Raw genomic sequence first — 17,991 nt, 5'->3', positions numbered from 1 at the left:
AATGATTACCTATTTTCCATCAAGTGCAATTTTCTTCTGAGTTTTAATTGGGCAGTTGGTCTGAGTCACAGTGAAACCTTTGAGGTTTTGTGTAGGAGGGTCAGAGTTGTCGATTTGAATCCAACATTTCTGGTTCCCTTTTTGTTTTTAGAAATGAAGTTTGGTTTTCTGAGGGCAAGATGAATCTTCTTTAGTGTTCTTCTGGTCATGACTGAAGCAGATTGGGATATGTCAAAACAAGCAATAAAAGTAACTCAAGGTCATGTCCTGTGAATTTTCTTTAAAGGTGTATAAAGTTAAGACTCTGATGTGAATGATTAAAGTAAAACATGTTCAGGGCATTCAAAAAGCCAGAGGAAGAATCTTCATGATAATGGTTGCCAGGCCAAGTTTTCAGAGGTGGCTAGACCCCGAATTTCATGATCTTACTTTGCTTCCTGCTTAAAGTAGAAAAGCTCGAATTTTCCCCAGCCAGCTGGGTCAGTGGCCAACTACCCTCCAGACTCTAGAGCAGAGGTTCTCAACCTGGGGGTCGAACGACCCTTTCACAGGGGTTGCCTAAGACATAACAGTAGCAAAATTACAGTTATGAAGTAGCAACGAAAATAATTTTATGGGGGGGGGGGGTTCACCACAACATGAGGAACTGCATTAAAGGTTCGTGGCATTAGGAAGGTTGAGGACCACTGCTCTGAGGAATCTGTTACAGGCTGTGAGGCAGAAAAGCTTGTAAGGCAGGCGTGTGGTAGCCTTGCCAGATTATCTCCTGTTTGCCATCCTCAGATGTTACTTTCTTCTTATTTACTTTATCATCTCAAGACATCACCAGGATATAGCCAGCCATTTAAAAATCATCAGGTGACGGCCACTAGATGGAGGAACTTGCCGGAGAAATGGGGGCCTGGCAGTGGGCTGGGAGCACCAGAGATAAAAGGGGATCACCTCGGAGCCTGCCACTCCTCTGCATGCACCTTAACGTTAGAGCTGACTTTAAAACCTTACCAATGACTCAACAAGGGCACACGGAGTCATTTCTTTACTGTAAGGAACTCAGCCTAGTGTCCAGGTTTGCAGAAGGATACCGGTGTTGATGAAATGAGGAGTCATTTTCCCCCATCCCTTTTTTCCCCCCCTGCTTTATGGTTTCAAATTTAATAGATGTTTTTGTCCCCGTGTTTACTTTTTACATCGCAGAAGTTTCAGACAATTAGGCTGCAGGACTCGCAGATGAAGATTGTCAACATATCTGCCAAAACAAATGTATGATCCATAGGTTTTGATGAAATAGTGAGGTGAAAGAACGTTTACAGTAAAAGGCATTCATATCTAGATTAAAAAATCATTTGAAAAAAAGTAGTAAAACATAAAATGTAATTTTATTTTGAGGAGGATATTTCTGAAGAGACAGTTTGTATAGAATAAGTTAATGATTTTGCAATGAATGATTCAAATATAAAACTGGTGGCAGTGGTGGTGGATTTAAGCACCTAGTAGGTGGCCTAGATAGTCTACTTCTAAGATCCCTTCTTCCCTGAGACCCTACGATGCAAACATTGCTGAATTATGTTAAGCTACAGAACGTGGAGGCTCATTCAGTATCCCTGATGGTTTACCAGCAGGAAAAGCATACTGCAGTGTTTTCATGGGAGCTTTAAAAGCTGTTTTAAAACCCAGTCATTCAATAAATATCTATTGGGTATCTACTATGTGCGAGACACTGGGCCAGGAACTGTAGAATACTCAGAGGACAAGATGCGTTTCCTCAGAAAGTTTTCAACATTATATTTGTCCACATTTCTGAGATCATCTTATGAAACCTGTCCCAGCACATTTTCTCCTATGAAATTCCTTAGAGTCAGAAAGTAACGTTCTAGGTAATTCTGGGAATTCTTTTTCTCTAGGAAGGAATATACAGACAGTAGGCCAAAATGCCGTTTATAAAAACAAAACACCTAGATGTATTTTAAGCAAACCTATGTAGAAATGTCTACTTTACAAAATAATTTACACTATTTAATCAAGCTATGAAGTGTGTCTGCAAATAATTCTACCAGGATGTGAAGAATGAAAGTGTTTATGTTACTAGTAGCACATATTGCTAGAGTCACTTATCCTGCACTATTAAAGAAAACTAACTGTTGAGTGCTTCCCTTATTTGGTTAGGGCAGTGTTTCCCAGAACCTGCACATGATGAGTTGGCGATGGGATGTGGCAAGTTCTACTCTTTTTGTCTGAATGCTCAGTCACAGAGTGGCAGTCCTTCCCTACCTACTTTCCTAAGCCTTGTTCCCCTGCTGCTAGGTCTGGGTAACTAGCCTGTCTTCCCTCATACCTCTCCTTGAATGTGTTCCTTGGACTGAGCTGTGTTTACCTGGTAAAGACCATAAGAATATTAAAAACAAAAGTGGGTAGCAGTGTCCACTATTTCTGAAACATATTCTACAATGATGGTTAGGCTAGGCCAAGAAAAAAATTAGTATAGAGTTTAGAGAGTAGAGACAATAAAGAGAGAGAGACAGGCAGTCTTAAGATAGGGAAATGGTATAGCAGGGAGAAAGATACATTGAAGGGAAGAAAGGGATTGATTGACAAGAGACACGTCGGGAGACTGAACAGAAAGGTGGGAAGAGAGGAAGACAAAATGGAAAAGGTAGATGTAAAGACTAGTGATGGTTAAAGATAGTTTAGTATGTAAGAAGTGATAGAAAGATGGGAAGGAAAGAAACAGAAAGCTAAATATAGAATGGGTGAGAGAAATAAAAAAGGAAGATAAAAAGGAAATATTAAAGGCAGAAATAAAAAGAGGCAGAGGAGAAAAAAAAAATGCCAAAAGAGAACATTAACTAGTAAAGAAAAACTGAGAAAGACCAACACATGAAAAAAAAAAAAGTACAATCGTCAGGATTATACTGACGTGTAGATCTCCATACATAAAATGGAAAGTTCATCTGCTTTTCTGTCTTGCAAAACCATAGAATTTTGCAAGTATGGAACTTTGAGAGAAAAAAGAAGAATCGGCAAAGGGAAACTGACCCAGAGAAGTGGCTTCCGAGTTTCAAGGTGGTGGTGGTCATAGTCTTCCTGTCTTGTTTTGTCTGTTTGTTTTTTAAGGTCTGCACTAAGTGACAGCATTGGGTGTAGTGACTCCTGGAGACCCAACCTCATCAGCACCACCTGGGCCACTACTTTTATTGCTGGAATGGGGAAAAAACTTCAAGGTCACCAAGAGGTCAGAACTTAATCAAATCTTGGCAAGGCGGGGGAGGAGGGGGGGGCTTTGAGAACCACTATAGAATATCAGGTATTTTTCTTCTCCAAAGAATGCTCAGTTGACATAATCCCTAGGCCTGAAGTAGTAAGCAGTCCTGTGGATCGGTCCCTATTTGAAGGGAATCAAATGGAGTTTGTTCATCTGCATTAAAGGGGTCTACATGTATACTCTGAAAGTGGGTCCCAGTAGCTAACCCAGTCAATGAGTCAGGGATTTCAGTAGGCATCATGGAATCTCCATTGAATGGGCTTTGCCTTCCAGTGCCAGATGGAGTTCCAGTGCTGGAGGAGTGATACTTTGTTAATTTGGAGCCAAAACATGGTAACTGCAGGATGCTAGATGGTCTTTGTTGCTGCCTTTCACCCTCATTTCCTTGCACTTCACTTTGGATTCCTTCTGGCTTGGGGCCTTCATCGATAACAAGCTGCTCAGGAGTAAGGTCAACAGTCCTTTCACTGAGCTGGTCGCCTTCAAATATTTGTTCCAAAACATTGTTTCCATCTCCTCCAAGGTCATTTTTGAGACAAGGTGTATTCTTTGATTGAAGGGAACTGACTTCAGAAAAGGGCATCGTTACCCCTTGTTCCAGTTGATTTTTTATAGAACACGGTGTGTTCCTCCTCAGAGTAGACACATCGTCTCTAAAAGGACTAGGGTTTTGATTTTCTCCAGGCTGTCTTTTCTCTGAGCTGTTTCTTTGGATAGGTAGGTTGCTTGTCGGGGAGACAGTGTGTCTTGCATGCTTAGTATGACTATCTTTTGTAAACAGGGGGCTGGTATCTTGATTCTCCCCTGGTGCAAGACCAGAGGATGGAGTGTAGTCTTGTAGAGCAAGTGGATTGTCCTTGTGTCCAATGGAGGCACCAGCACAGCAAGCGACTCTCTGGCTTTGGTGAAATAAATGTGCTTCTTTTTGACCTGGTGAGTAACTTGGAGGAATTAAGTCCTGAAAAGCCAAGTGTTCATTGTCTGGTGAGTTTAACCTAGTTATCTGCATGCCATAATTCCAGTTCTCACCTTCATGCCATGTTGGATTTTTCTGAAGCCCAGCTGGGAAGTTACTGGAATAGGGCTGGTTCTTTTTCTCATGTGGTAGACTAGCAGGGGCTTTGTGTAAATTGATTGGCCGATCCCAGAAATTTCTGTTAAAGTACGGTCTTCTTTCTTTCTGTCTTTGGGCTTCTATCCTGTGGTCCCAGGAAGTCCAAGAAGGAAACAGATCTTCTTCTTTTCCAACAGCTCTATTAGCATAGTAGCCCCTGCTCTCCACAGGTGGTGGTACAGTGGGAACTGTATTATATAATGGAAAATTCTCATCTGGGTTCCAGGGGTAAAATTCACCATAAGGAAAATCCTCCCTGGGTTTTGATGGATTATCTAAGGAATAGGGAAGGTATTCCTTTGGTTGATTTGCGGTGTACTGTTCATCTTTGTAGTGCCTAACTGTGGTACCTTCTTTAAAGCTCGACTCCTCTCTACCCCATCTGCTTTGTTCTGGAAAAGGTTCATCTCCAGTTGGATCCATTGGGTCTTCTTCATTATAAGGGACTGTTTCTTTTGGGTCTGGAGTATTCATGGGGTACAGAGGATCTTCTGGTAGCCCCATAGTATTGGGAGAATCATCTCTCTCATCCCATGTATTGCTTCTAATGTATGGCGAGTTTTCCCTGGGATCATAAGGATTATAGTCAGGGTAGTACACATCTCCCCTAGGGCCATGGGAAGGATGAGGCAAGTGTTGTTCTTGCCTGCCGGGATCTTCCTTAAAAGGTGGAGCGATTTCTTGGTGTTTCCAAGTGTTTCTTCCAGCAGGAAAATGTTCTCTTGCAGGAGAAGGGATTTCCTCAGGGTACACAGGCTGATATGTACTGTGCTTTAATTCTGGCCGATTAGTTTCTGATTCATATGGGATCCTTCTTGGCTCTAAAATAATCCCTTTGGGTAAATTCTGGCTTTGGGTTTGTCCATCAGAATTTGGGGCTTTTCTGGACTCTTCTCTTGGGTAATAAGAGTTTTCACGTTGATCAATAGAATTAAAATTTGGGAGTGGCATGTTACTCTCAGGCTGAGGTATTTTATAGTTTGATGTATTAACTCCATAATCTTGAGAGTTTCCCTGAGTGCCAGTTGGATTCCTTGTAGGAATAACTATTCTTTCTTTTTGACCTAATTGCTTCTCTCCTGGATTTTGAATATTTTCATTGCGACCAACAGTACCAAGTTTGGGACCCAAAGGGGCAACATTGGTTCCCACAGGGTGTTTATTTGGCCCTTGAGGTTTTCTTCTGAGATTTGCTGGATTTCCTGCAAGATTGGGAGAATTGCCTCTTGCAGTGGAAGCATAAGGTTTGCGATAAATTGGATATCCTGGGCGAACTGCTGGTTTGCTTTGCAGGGCATAGGAGTTCCACCGAGGACCCCTTTGGATTTGATTTCGATAAAAGGGCCCATTCTGTCTGTGCCCCATGACAGTCCCAGTGGGACGCCATTGTCTTCCCACAGGGACATTTTGAAAATTAGGATTTGGGTATATTTTACGAATATTTGGCTGATTTGGTCTCCATGGGATTTGACTTCTTGGTGCCCCCTGGCCTGAAACATTAACTGTAGGGGATGGGTTGACCCCATTTTGAACTGTGGGGTTTCTCACAGTGTTTGGTCCAGGGCCACTGTTTCCAGTTGGACTGGTGTCATTTACACCTGGATGCCCTCCAGGATTGGGTGCATTTGGTTGGGTAGAATTAGTCTCAGGAACTGTTGAATTCGACGAGGGTTCAGTGGCTGGAGTCTCTGTTTTAGGAGGGTCTTCTTCTTTGGGTTTTTCAAAATCTTGTTCAAACATTTCTTCTGAATAATAGGGAGGACGACCCCCAAATCCCTGATATCCAAAATATCCAAAGTAAGGATTCTGTAGGGAAGAAGATGAACATCGATAATTACTCTCTGTTTCCCACCATGGTGTTACTTGGAATTTTTAAATGTGATAGGGAAATCTTATTAGCCACCTGCTTCTTTTAACACTAATGACTTGTGCTTGCTTTCTTGAAATTTGATCCCACCTTTGGTTCCATGACACTATTTCCTTCTGGCTCTCTCTTCTGGTACTTGTACTTTCTGACCATAACTTCTCAGCTTTCTCTTCCTAGACTTGGATTCTAAACCTAAAATTTTTAAAGGTTCCCATCCTCTATCCTTCTCATTCTTCTGTTCTCATTTTACACAGCCGCCTTGAGCAATATATTGCAGGCACATTTTAAAAATACTAATACATGCCAGTGTCTCCCAAAGCCATAGCTGTGACTCATTGTGTTCTCTCCTGAGGTTGAGACAATGAGACGACTCCACTGAAGATCGCATGAGAACTTCCAATGGAATGTACTCATACTAGACTCTTCTTCTCCCAAATCTCTTTCTCCAATATTCTATATCTAAGTAGCATTTACCATGATCTACTGTTTCCTCAGTTTTTGTTGTTTCCTTTAGTTGCCCTGGTAATTAATGACTGTATCCTATAAAATCTAAATTTTTATCCTTTTTTTGGTCCCTTCTTCCTTTATCCCCTAAACCCCTGAACTATTTTTTTTTTTTTATCCTCACCCGAGGACATTTTTTTTCCAATTTTTGTACAGATAGAGTGGGAGGGAGGGGGGGGGAGAGAGAGAGAGAGAGAGAGAGAGAGAGAGAGAAACATCGACGTGAAAGGGACACATCGAGTGGCTGCCACCTGCACGCCAACCAGGGCCGGGGACAAACTGCAACCGAAGTACGTGCCCTTAGCGGGAACCGAACCCGAGTCTCTCCGGACCGCAGGCCAATGCTCTAACCGCTGAGCCAAACCGGCCAGGGCTAAACCCCTGAATTATTGCAATAGTTTTCTTACTGGTTACTCTGGATGTAATTTTACCTACTCCAACCTTGCCTTTCCATTGCCTTCGGAGTAGTGGGGGTTCGGGGGTGCGTGTGGGAAAATTCTGTCACTTTCCTCTTTAAATATAATATAAAGTTTTCCTTACCTTAGAGGATAAATTCTAAACATTGGGCTAACATACAAAGTAGTACAGTGTGGTGCTAAAGAGTAGGTCTCTAGACAGACTTGGATTAAAATCCCAGTTTGCCAGAATTAGTAGTATGACTCTGGGCTAACCTCAGTTTATTTATTTGAAAAATGGAGACAATAAAAAAATCGACCTCATAGGTTGCCATGAGAGTCAAATGAGATAACATATGTAAAGCTCAGTGCCCGGTACTTGGTAAGGGCATAACAAGGCTTATACATTGAATAATAATAAATAATACTTTTTAATAATCATCTGGTCATAGCTGTTACATCCAGCCTCATCCCCCTCACCCTGTACTTTAAGCAGTTGTAAATCACAATGGCTACTTGTAGCATTATTCACAATAGCCAAGACTTGGAAACAGCCTTAATGTCCATTAACAGATGAATGGATAAGCAAAAGGTGGTATATTTATATACAATGGAATATTATCCAGCCTGAAAAAAAGAAGAAAACAGCAATATGTGCCAACATAGATAAACTTTGAGTTTATAAGTGAAATAAGCCTGTCACAGAAAGACAAATACAGCGTGATTCCACTTATATGAGGTATAGTTAAATTAATAGAATCAAAGAATGGAATGGTGACTGCTCAGGGCTAGGGGAGGGGGCGATGGGAGTTACTAATTAATAGGCATAAAGTTTCAGTTAAGCGAGATCAACAGGCTCCAGAAATCTGTAGAACATTGTACCTACAGTCAGCAATACTGTATTGTCCACTTCAACATTTGTTTAGAGGATAGATCTCATGTTAGGTGTTCTTACCACAGTAAATAAAATAGGAAAATGCCAACTACTACTAGTTCTCTGAATAGTCTCTCTGTGTCTCAGTGCCTCTGCACATTGCTTCTTCATATAGAACCTCCTCACGGACACATTTAGCCCTCCTGGCAAACTTCACTCATTCTCAGGACTCAGCTTGAATGCTCCCTTCTTGACCTGACTTCCATGGGCTGAATTGGGCTCTGCTCTCTGGTGTCCACAGCAGGACAGACTTCTGCTATGACAGTTATTTCACAGAATTTCAATTGCCCATTTTCCTGGGATTCTCCCACGTGAAGGTTTTGAGTGAAAACATCCTGTTCATCTTTGTTTTCTTAATACATTTTAAAATACATTTCTTAATAAATTTAGCATAGGGGGAAGTGCTTAATAAATTTATATGAATGATGTAATCATCACGAGCTCTGTCAATATGTTAGTTAGACATTTGTGTGGCATTTAGGCCATTTAATTTTTCTTTTAAAACAAATCCACTCTAGAGAAAAAGTATTTTTAATCACTATTTGTGGATGAGGGGATGAGACAGATGGGTGCGGAGATGTTTCTGACAGGCAGGAAATCAGGCGATGTCCCCTGGAAAGTGGACTACAGATTTCTTAATGCCTATGGTAGCTGCCTGAGTCATCCAGATTTACTTTCTCATGGCATATTTGTGAAAATCTGAAGTGTCAGCTTTTAGGTTGCATACAATTATCTGGCTCATTTTATTTGGGGTCATTTCACAATGATATTTTTGAAAGCGACTTACTCATTACTCACTTAGTAGTCTTTAATGTCACTATTTTAACTTTACCCACCTCCCAGTCCCTGCTTCCCAGACTTATCAATCTCTGCATCTCATTGAGGACATAGTAGGGACAGAAGTGGGGTGCAGTGCTACGATCGCCACAATGACTTTCTTGGTGACACAGTGCTGGAATATATTAACAGTGCATCACTCTGTGACATGCATTTAGCTCTAGTGTGGTGCAATACAAAGGTCATTAGACTGAGTGCCAGAAGACTTGGGTTCTGGGTCCAGGTTAGCCACTAATTCAGCAGGAGAAATTAATCAGAAATTTATTTTCTCTGGGTTTCAAAATATTTGTACAATGAGGGAGTTAGATGATTACTTCTCTTCTGGGAATAACATTCTAAAACGCTTTTACTTCCCTGTGTACTAGTTGCTCAAACACCGTCTAGGGTTTAGCATCCACCTGGAGCGTAGGTTATTAGGTTAGCTGTCTTTGAGAGAGAGGGAGAGGAAGAGAGAGGGAGGGGGAGGAGGGAGGAAGATTCCAATACATGTAGAGGAGAAATGGCGTGTCACATTTATTTTATTTTAGGTTCCTGGCTTGATTTGTTTCACTTTTTTCTACCTATTATATCATGGGTACTTGTTCTATAGGTCCATGTGCTGGAGTTTAACTTTCTTATTAGGTAGGGATGAAAAAAGCAGAGACTAAAAGGTTGCAGTTCCTAGTTGGGAATGTAGCTCTATTTGTACTTACCCCGCCTTCTTCATTGCTGACGGGTGGACGTCCATAACCCGGTGGTACCCTCTAAAAGGTGAGAAACACAATGAACGTAAGAGAAAACCACTTTCTATGTTGCTATTTGTGTTTCCCCCCAATTTTTATTAATTTATTTTTGTTACAGTGTTTCTCCTTTTTTTGCTGCTATTTGTTAGATTTAAGGTGTCTGAAAATAGTTTATATTGGAGATTGGGTGTCAACAGTGTTAGCTTTTAGTGTCTGAGTTATTAGCTCTCGCAGTTCAGCTATGAATAATTATATCTATAATTATAATCTGTCAGTGAATACTGGTAAATACAAAGGCTTCAGAAGGATCCTAGGTCATCCTACTGAAAATATCTCCTAGCAATCACCAGCTCCATCACCTCGTCGCCTCAACACACACACACACACACACACACACACACACACACACACACACAAATACAGAAAGAGAGAAGGAGAGGAGAGGAGAGGGTAGGTGGAGAGAGAGAAAAGAGCGAGTGGAGTGCCATTAGGATCCAAACATTCATATTAGAACATGTAATAGTGGAGATTAAATAATGATGCCATTTTTAGAATGTCTACTTCACATTTAGCGTGACAAACTGACAATCCTTCCTGGATTATTACTATAATATTTTAATTTGACCAAGGTTCATTTTTCTAATTAAATTTGGAGGCTGAGTTTTCACTCAGAGGAGGGTTTAGAAAATCACTTCAAGAAATTCTACATAGATGAGATTAATAGCTACTTCAGCATGGAAATCATGCTCATCTGCTTTTTAACTGTTCACCTGGTACAGCCTTCGCTTCCTTGGTTCAGTATGGCCAGTAAGAGGAAGTACCTTTTTTTAAGGAAAAAAAAGTAAGGAACTCTTACTGCAATTAATTGTTCCTTGTTTATAAGAAGCCTTCTTGGTAAAAAGAGTCATGGACAAGAAAAACCAATGCCACAGCTGAACGAAGTTATCAAATATTCCTTGTTTTTCTTTTTCTTTTCTTTTTTCTTTTTAACAGCAACTGGCTTCTACTATTTCTTTAGTCTAAATAGTTTAATTTGCAATTCATATTTTTAATGCTTATGATGTAATTTCAATGTTATATTATATTTTAATGTCTTTAAACTTTAAAGGATTCTTATAAATATTATTTTGTATGATTTTTTAATAATGAAATATCTGCTGCTAGAAATAAGATGTAATGGAAAGATCTTCGTCTAATCATAGCTTATCTTATGATTTTCAAATTCCAATTTGTTCCAATTTCCCGATTACATTAAATGAAGATAATCTTTGTGTTTTCTAATCTTTTGAGAAAGCAGGAAATGGTAATGAAATAGCACAACCTTTTAAAGTTAATTTATTATCTAAGTTATTAACAATTGTTTGGTGATTTAGGCTGTGCTCATGTCACCAATTTGAGTAAAATATTCACTTAAAACATTGTTTTTTTCTATGTGATCACTGATGTGATGATTTCGTTTCATACTCTCTACTGATTGGTATGTGTCATTCCATTCAGAGTGTACAGACTCAGATTAGTTTGAGATATAACATGTTGATATTATTTTTCACTTCAAATATAAAGAAAAAAACTCACATGTGGAATTTGCCATGGTGGGTGTTGATAGGGAAAGATCCCATTGCCGAATGGTGGGAATGCCTAGAGCAAAAAAAGAGAATCAGAATGATGTGGAAGTAAGAAGCATATTAAAAAAAATAAAACTAGTAAATACAATAATTTGAAACTTGAGAATCTACATCTCCCTTTGCATTAAACTGTGATTTTTAATTTTAGGTCAAAGATGATAGTAATAACAACATTTAGTATTAGTATTATTGAACAAATGTTCTAGATATTGTGCTGAGCATTTATATTGGTAAGTTTATTTAATCTTCACATAACCAAAGAAAATATGTTAGTCACTTGCCCTAAATCACATACCAGGATTCAAATCCAGGAGCGTCTTTTCATTTAATTGTGTTTTCTCTGTATCTATAATAGTGTCTAATAACAAAGGCTAATTGACTAAAGACAGTGTTTTAGAAGCTCCACACTAGATCAGATCTTGAGAAACCATTTATACATTTTCTTGCTTTAAGTCAGGGCATACTGAAGTACAGGGCAACAGTTTAGATAATCAAAGCATAGATCTTGGAAGGGGCTTAGAGATCATTTCATTTACTCATGAGGAACCTGGAGTCCAGAAAGGTGTAGTGACTTGCTCAATCTCATGCAACTAATAACTGCTGAGGGTATAACTTGAATCTCTGTTCCCCGATTCTTCAATTACCGCTCAGACGACTATATCATGTTACCTCTGTATTTTAAAAGGTGCTTCTTTAAGGTGAGAGTTTTGGGGTAATTTTCAATCAAACAAGGACTGAAATGAACTCACCAAGTAGTTTTTGATAGGTGGTGACAGCATCACCTTGGAAGAAAATGTCAAAACTAAAGGTTCTGTTTTGTACATAGCAGCACCCGTACTGAGCAGTACTGAAGGATGTGTGTATGTGGGGGTAGCCAGGCCCTCCAAATCACTCTGAGGCCATCTGACTTGGATTGGAATTCTGCTGGGCAAGCCTCACCTGAGGCGGCTGGGCTTCCTCTTGGGGCGGAGTTGGGGCAGGTGTTGGCTGCTTTAAAGGCCGTTTTGGTGATGGGTTTTTTGGTTGAGGCTGGTTGGGTTTCGGGGTCTCTGGGGTTTGATCTGTCTTCCTCTGGTGTTTGGGTGTTGAAGGAGATGAGGGTTTCCGTGGGCGCCCGGTGTTGGGTGGTGGCTGGGGCCACATGGGCATCTGGTACTGAGGGAAGAGCTGAGGGGGTTGCATACCATATCCATACATGGGGCCCAGGTGTGCCATCTGCAAGGGTAGAAATAACAGTGAGGTCACACCAGGGCTGAGGTTCTGGCTGTCCCCACCCTCGTGTGTCAGTCTCTATACTCAGCCAGGGATCTTACAAATCCCACGGACCTGAACAATGGAAGCGTCAAGATTTAGCTAGCATTCCTTTAAATATTATCTTACAGAAATGAATAATATTCAGTCTCCTAGAAAACCAGCCAAGCAAACAAAGCAAAAGGCAGAATGTGGTGAGAAATTTTAGTTTAAGAATGAATCCCTGACAGGTAAGATGTGTACAGGTCAGCTTATAGAGGAGTTGACGTCAAATTCAAAACCCTTGTGACTTGTTAGAGGCTGGGCTAGGAGGAGGAAAAGCACAAGGAAGAGTGTTGAAAAAAAGAAATGAGAGAGAGCCTTGGCCAGTTTGGCTCAGCAGTTAGAGCACTGGCCCTCAGACCAATGAGTCTCTGGTTCGATTCCAGTCAAGGGCACATACCTTGGTTGCAGTTTGTCCCCGATCAAACCCTGGTCAGGGTCGTGTGGGAGGCAACCAGTTGACGAGTCCCTCTCACATGGATGTTTCTCTCTCTCTCCCTCCCTCCCACTCTATCTGAAGATAAATAGAAAAATATCCTCAGGTGAGGATTAAAAACAAACAAACAAAAAAACAAATGAGAGAGAGAGAGAGAGAGAGAGAGAGAGAGAGAGAGAATAAAAATTCTGCTTGTGTAAACACCCTTAATGGTGCCTGTGCTTTTTTATTACAGGTGAATCCTTATTAATTCCGTTTTCATGATCAGACTCTCCACAACTGCAAGTTTGATAGGGAAGCAAGAGTAGTAATAATCTGAAAATGCTAATCTATGAATTGACCTCTTACAACATCAGTTCCCATTCAAATGTTTCTTTTCCTTGTTTTATTACCAGTCTTCATTAGTTTCTTGCTGTCTGTTGGATGATGTACATACAACACAGTGCAAATGCCATAAGGACTGATGAAAGGTGAGATTGCAAATCTTGCATTAAGATGATGCAGTATTTTATGACATTTAAGTTGGTGAATATTTCAAATTACAGGCAAAGTCACTAAAACCGAGAAAGAGAATGTAAAATAGTTGAAGATGAGACAATTGACAATGATGATACATTTAGGTGAGGGGCTTTAAAAGAGAATGACCTGAATAAAAAGGATAAAGAGAAAATTGATAAAGTCTTTGATTTTTCCCTAAATAGTTTTATACTCATGCCACAAATCAAAAGTGACATATTATATTATTGTGCTAACATACAATTTTGTCAGAAACATTATGCCAGAATATTTAACAGATGCTTGATTTATTATTAGTCAGTTCTAAGAATTAACACACAGTGGTTAGTATAATCTAAATTGAAATAAAATAAGAACTTATTTCATAATTTTAGTGTTATCTTTCAAGATAATCCAAATAAAATTTACATCTGCCCTCTGAGTGTTTACTATGCTATTTTTTGTTTTCATTATTTGTGAATATATCTTGTGTGGTCTTTTCCCAGACATAATTTCTATTGAATTTAAAGAACTTTTGTAAATAATAACTGACTTTTATTTACTTGAAACAACAATAGTAATAAATAAGAAGAACATTTGGTGTAAGAGGACAAGTGAAATTATTTCTCCCCCTTGCAACTCTTATAATGATTATATTGTAATTAAGATGTGTGGCTAGTTATTAGTGTCTTTATTAGCTAAGACAAACTTTATAATGTCATTGTCTATACATAAACAAGAAATAATTAGAAATAGTATATGTCATTAGAAAGAATAACTTACATGTGGGGAGTTCATGAAGTTGAATTGACCAAACCGCATCATCTGTCACCAAAGAAATCCATTAATGTGGCACAAAGTGAAAAATTTTCATTCAGTCCATCCACAAATCATAAGAAATAAGCTGAATTTCTGATTTTAAAGTATAAGAGTCATAATATCTTTTACTGGTTATTAATAAATTTAAATGCAATTAAAAACTTCTATGGCATTTAAATTTTTTGCTCAAAATTTTATTTTGAGAAGAATCAATATAAAATAGTAGAGAATAAAAATCTTGTCTATTTTGAAGTTGTTGAAAGTTCTATTCTACTCTTTGGGAGTTTAGGATTTGAGCGTGTGATAATTCTATAAAAAGGGGATTCTCCTTTCTGATGTGTAATGAGTTTGGCTAATGATCCTGGGTATGAGTCATGGGAAAGTCTATCTTCTAACAACCCTTGGTACAAATGGCTACCTTTGCTAGCTTGAAAACTTAGCTAAATAGCTATCTATATGTAACACAAATTCACATTTACCTTGAGAAGTAGTAATAAAGTACATAGGTGGAATGATGCTGGGGAGATTACTACTTTGCCACGATTTGAGAATTTAGGTCTTCCAAATCTCACTCCCTCTACCTCTTTCATAAGAAATTTTATATATCAGAAAGTTTTCCAATATTCTCCTTTTGAAATGAACTCTCAAGACAGGGCTCCGGAAAATTTCTTCCCAGACACTGAACATACATACCTCCTCACTTTTACTGCTAAATCCAGGCATCCGGGGCATTTGCATCTGGAAGTGAAAGAATATCAACGACAAATTCAGAATGTCAGTTGAAACAAGCCCGATAATTTTCTCCAAGCTATGTAACAATAGAACACACAAAAAGTCCTAAATTAAAGCAAACAAAAAAAAAACTCACTGGCATAGCAGTAGAATTACCAAGCAGACCTAGAAAGACCAGGAGAATCTTCATTTTTCCACTTGGTACCTGAAATAAAAACTAGATTTTATTTTTGGACTAGGAAATAATTATGCTCAAGGTACTCTGCACTTATCTAGGCACTAGCCCACCTGTGTGCCAAGGAGAGTGCAGAACAGACAGCAAGGGGCCTCTGTTGCCATTTTCATTTTACATTAAGAAACTATTAGATAGTTGTTACCTGGTCCTGTTCTACACTGCTGAAATCGTCACAGTAAAAAGGAGGGAGGGAGAGAGAGAGAGAGAGACAGAGAGAGAGAGAGAGAGAGAGAGAGAGAGAGAGATGTTTGACAAGATGGAAGACGGTTCATAGCAGTGGAATGCGGAAATTAAAAATTAGGAGTTTACCTGAAAAAATATGAATATTGCTTGTTTTGAATTTCTAATTGCCAGGCTGGTTTAGAAAGGCATAGTAATGTCTGACTATATTCATTGTTTAGAATAATATCAGTTTTGCCCGGCTGGTGTGGCTTAGTGGTTGAGCATTGACCCCTGCCCCGAGAGGATGCCGGTTCGATTCCTGGTCAGGGCACATGCCCAGGTTGTGGGCCTGATCCCCCGTGGGGGGCATGCAGGAGGCGGTCAGTCAATGTTCTCTCTCATCGATCTTTCCATCTCTCTCTCCTCCCTTCCTCTCTCTCTACATTTAATAAAGAAAGAAAGGGGAAAAAAAAGAGTAGTATCAGTTTCAGTGAGGGCACACTCCAAAATCAGTACTTTGGACTACTTTCTAAGATGCTATAGACAACATTCCGTTTTACAGAGGCTATTAAATAATCTGGAACTTTCCAGAATTCTGTCCTTTTCTTCTTTCCTCTATTGTTTCTTTATTACTATTATTTTATCTTTTAAAAAATCACTTCTGTTCAAGGGCTGGTTAGAGGAAAAAAAAACAAACAAAACATAAGCAAGACCATAGACTCATCCTTTTGTTAGATGCTTTGATTAAACATATAGAGGGAAATATTGAAACTATAGACATATATGAAGCTTGGAGACTGTTTTCATGGATTTCATTTATCCTACTTAGTTAATTATACAAGCCTCGTATAACCAGAACTTGTATTTAGATCTTTGAACAAGGTTTATTCTGAAGCATTTCTTTGGCTAATTCCTTAAGAAAACTGTTCTCTTTGCATATACAGTAGAGAAAAATAAAGGTTTTAATCAGAGTTATTTATTTTCATGATATATCAGATACAACGCAATTCCTGGCATAGTAACCAGCATATAGACCCCAGTCGTTCATTCCTTCTGTTCCTGCTGCTTCTTTCTAGGCATGAAATGCATCAGGTGGTGATGTGAGCCAATGCTCACTCTTTTGCCTGCTTCCCAGCAATATAATGAAAGGACACTTGAGCATTTTCCTACATTTTTGGTATAATTAATTACTTTTTACATATCAAAGAGATATGGAGAGTGTAATTAAACACAGGAAGTAGTAATATATAAAAGCATTTTCTCCTAATTAAAGATTTTCAGAATCATAACATTGTAGAGAATTAAAAATAACAACTGAAACTAGTGTGTTTAGTACAGGCTACAATAACATCAAGAAGCTAATAAAGAGAATATTGGTGAATGCTCTCCCCCTCCCCAAATCTACCTTCTAAGATTATGACCTAAGATTTTTGGGAACTTTTGGATGTTTCATTTCTCTCTTGCTTAATCATCCATTTTAATCTCTATAGTAGCTGTCACTTAGATTATTGATAATGTTACATAGTCATATTGGAACGTGTAGTCTTTCATTTTCAAATATAAAATACCACTCGTTTTCTCTTTTGTAAACTTAATATGTCATGTTGGATGACTTTTTTTTTTTTTTTATCCTTACCCGAGGACATTTTTCCATTTTTTGTACAGATAGAGTGGGAGGGAGAGAGAGGAAGAGATAGAGAGAGAGAAACATCGACGTGAAAGGGACACATCGAGTGGCTGCCACCGCACGACCAACCAGGGTCGGGGACAAACTGCAACCGAAGTACGTGCCTTTAGCGGGAACCGAACCCGGGTCTCTCCGGACCACAGGCCGACGCTCCAACCGCTGAGCCAAACCGGCCAGGGCTGGATGACTTTTAAGATTCCTCATATCTCTAAAAGTTCATGATTAGATGAAAATCTATGATTAGTTATCTTTTCTTAACTGAAAATAACACTCATAATGATTTCTATGGAATATAATGACTACGTAAGTTTTTACTTCTTCCACCCCAGCTCTCAACTCAGATGCTCTTTGTTTTTTTTCTGACATATTTAAACAGTGTTTTATCCTCTCCACTGCACTTCTGATAATGTTTAGTTTGCTTTGTAACCTGTGTTTATAAGGAAAAATAGGTGAAAATACTTACCAAGTTATCTAGCTTAGGAAAAGAGGCTGCATGTCTGCACTGAAGCAGCAACATTTTCTCACCAGAATTTTCATAAGCCTTTAAGAAAAATAGAAATTTGGCATGAGAAAAACTCAAATATAGAAATAAAACAAATAAATGAAATGAATAACAAAACTTCAGTTCTATGACTGCACACATAATGTTAACTATTTTGCTCAATCATACCTTCATTAGAGGGTCTTCAAAACCAAGCTTAACCTGTGGTTCTAAGGGTAGTGTAAAAACAAAATCAGAGAGAAAATGACCTGGACACTGTATTTTGAGTTACTTCTGGTGTAATATTGACAAAACTTGATTGTTCTATTGGAAAATGTACAAAACCACAGTGTTAAATGAGATATAAATAGGTTGGAGAAAAACTTACAAGAAA

The 17,991-nt window shown here is 39.0% G+C and overlaps 1 protein-coding gene across 1 annotated transcript; it reads right to left on the bottom strand.

Annotated features, from left to right (window-relative positions):
- Positions 1–3,341: 3,341 nt before the first annotated feature.
- On the bottom strand, positions 3,342–17,633 carry ENAM (enamelin). The gene is made up of 8 exons (XM_036245827.1): positions 17,580–17,633; positions 15,169–15,237; positions 14,994–15,038; positions 14,265–14,306; positions 12,197–12,472; positions 11,208–11,270; positions 9,603–9,653; positions 3,342–6,179 (listed from the first exon to the last, which is right to left on the bottom strand). Exons 1-8 carry the CDS (start codon positions 17,631–17,633, stop codon positions 3,342–3,344), a joined length of 3,438 nt encoding a protein of 1,145 aa, XP_036101720.1.
- Positions 17,634–17,991: the final 358 nt, after the last annotated feature.

Source organism: Molossus molossus, unplaced genomic scaffold (genome assembly GCF_014108415.1).
Source record: "Molossus molossus isolate mMolMol1 unplaced genomic scaffold, mMolMol1.p scaffold_m16_p_1, whole genome shotgun sequence".
NCBI lineage: Eukaryota > Metazoa > Chordata > Mammalia > Chiroptera > Molossidae > Molossus > Molossus molossus.
This window is presented reverse-complemented; position numbering and strand designations above follow the sequence as displayed.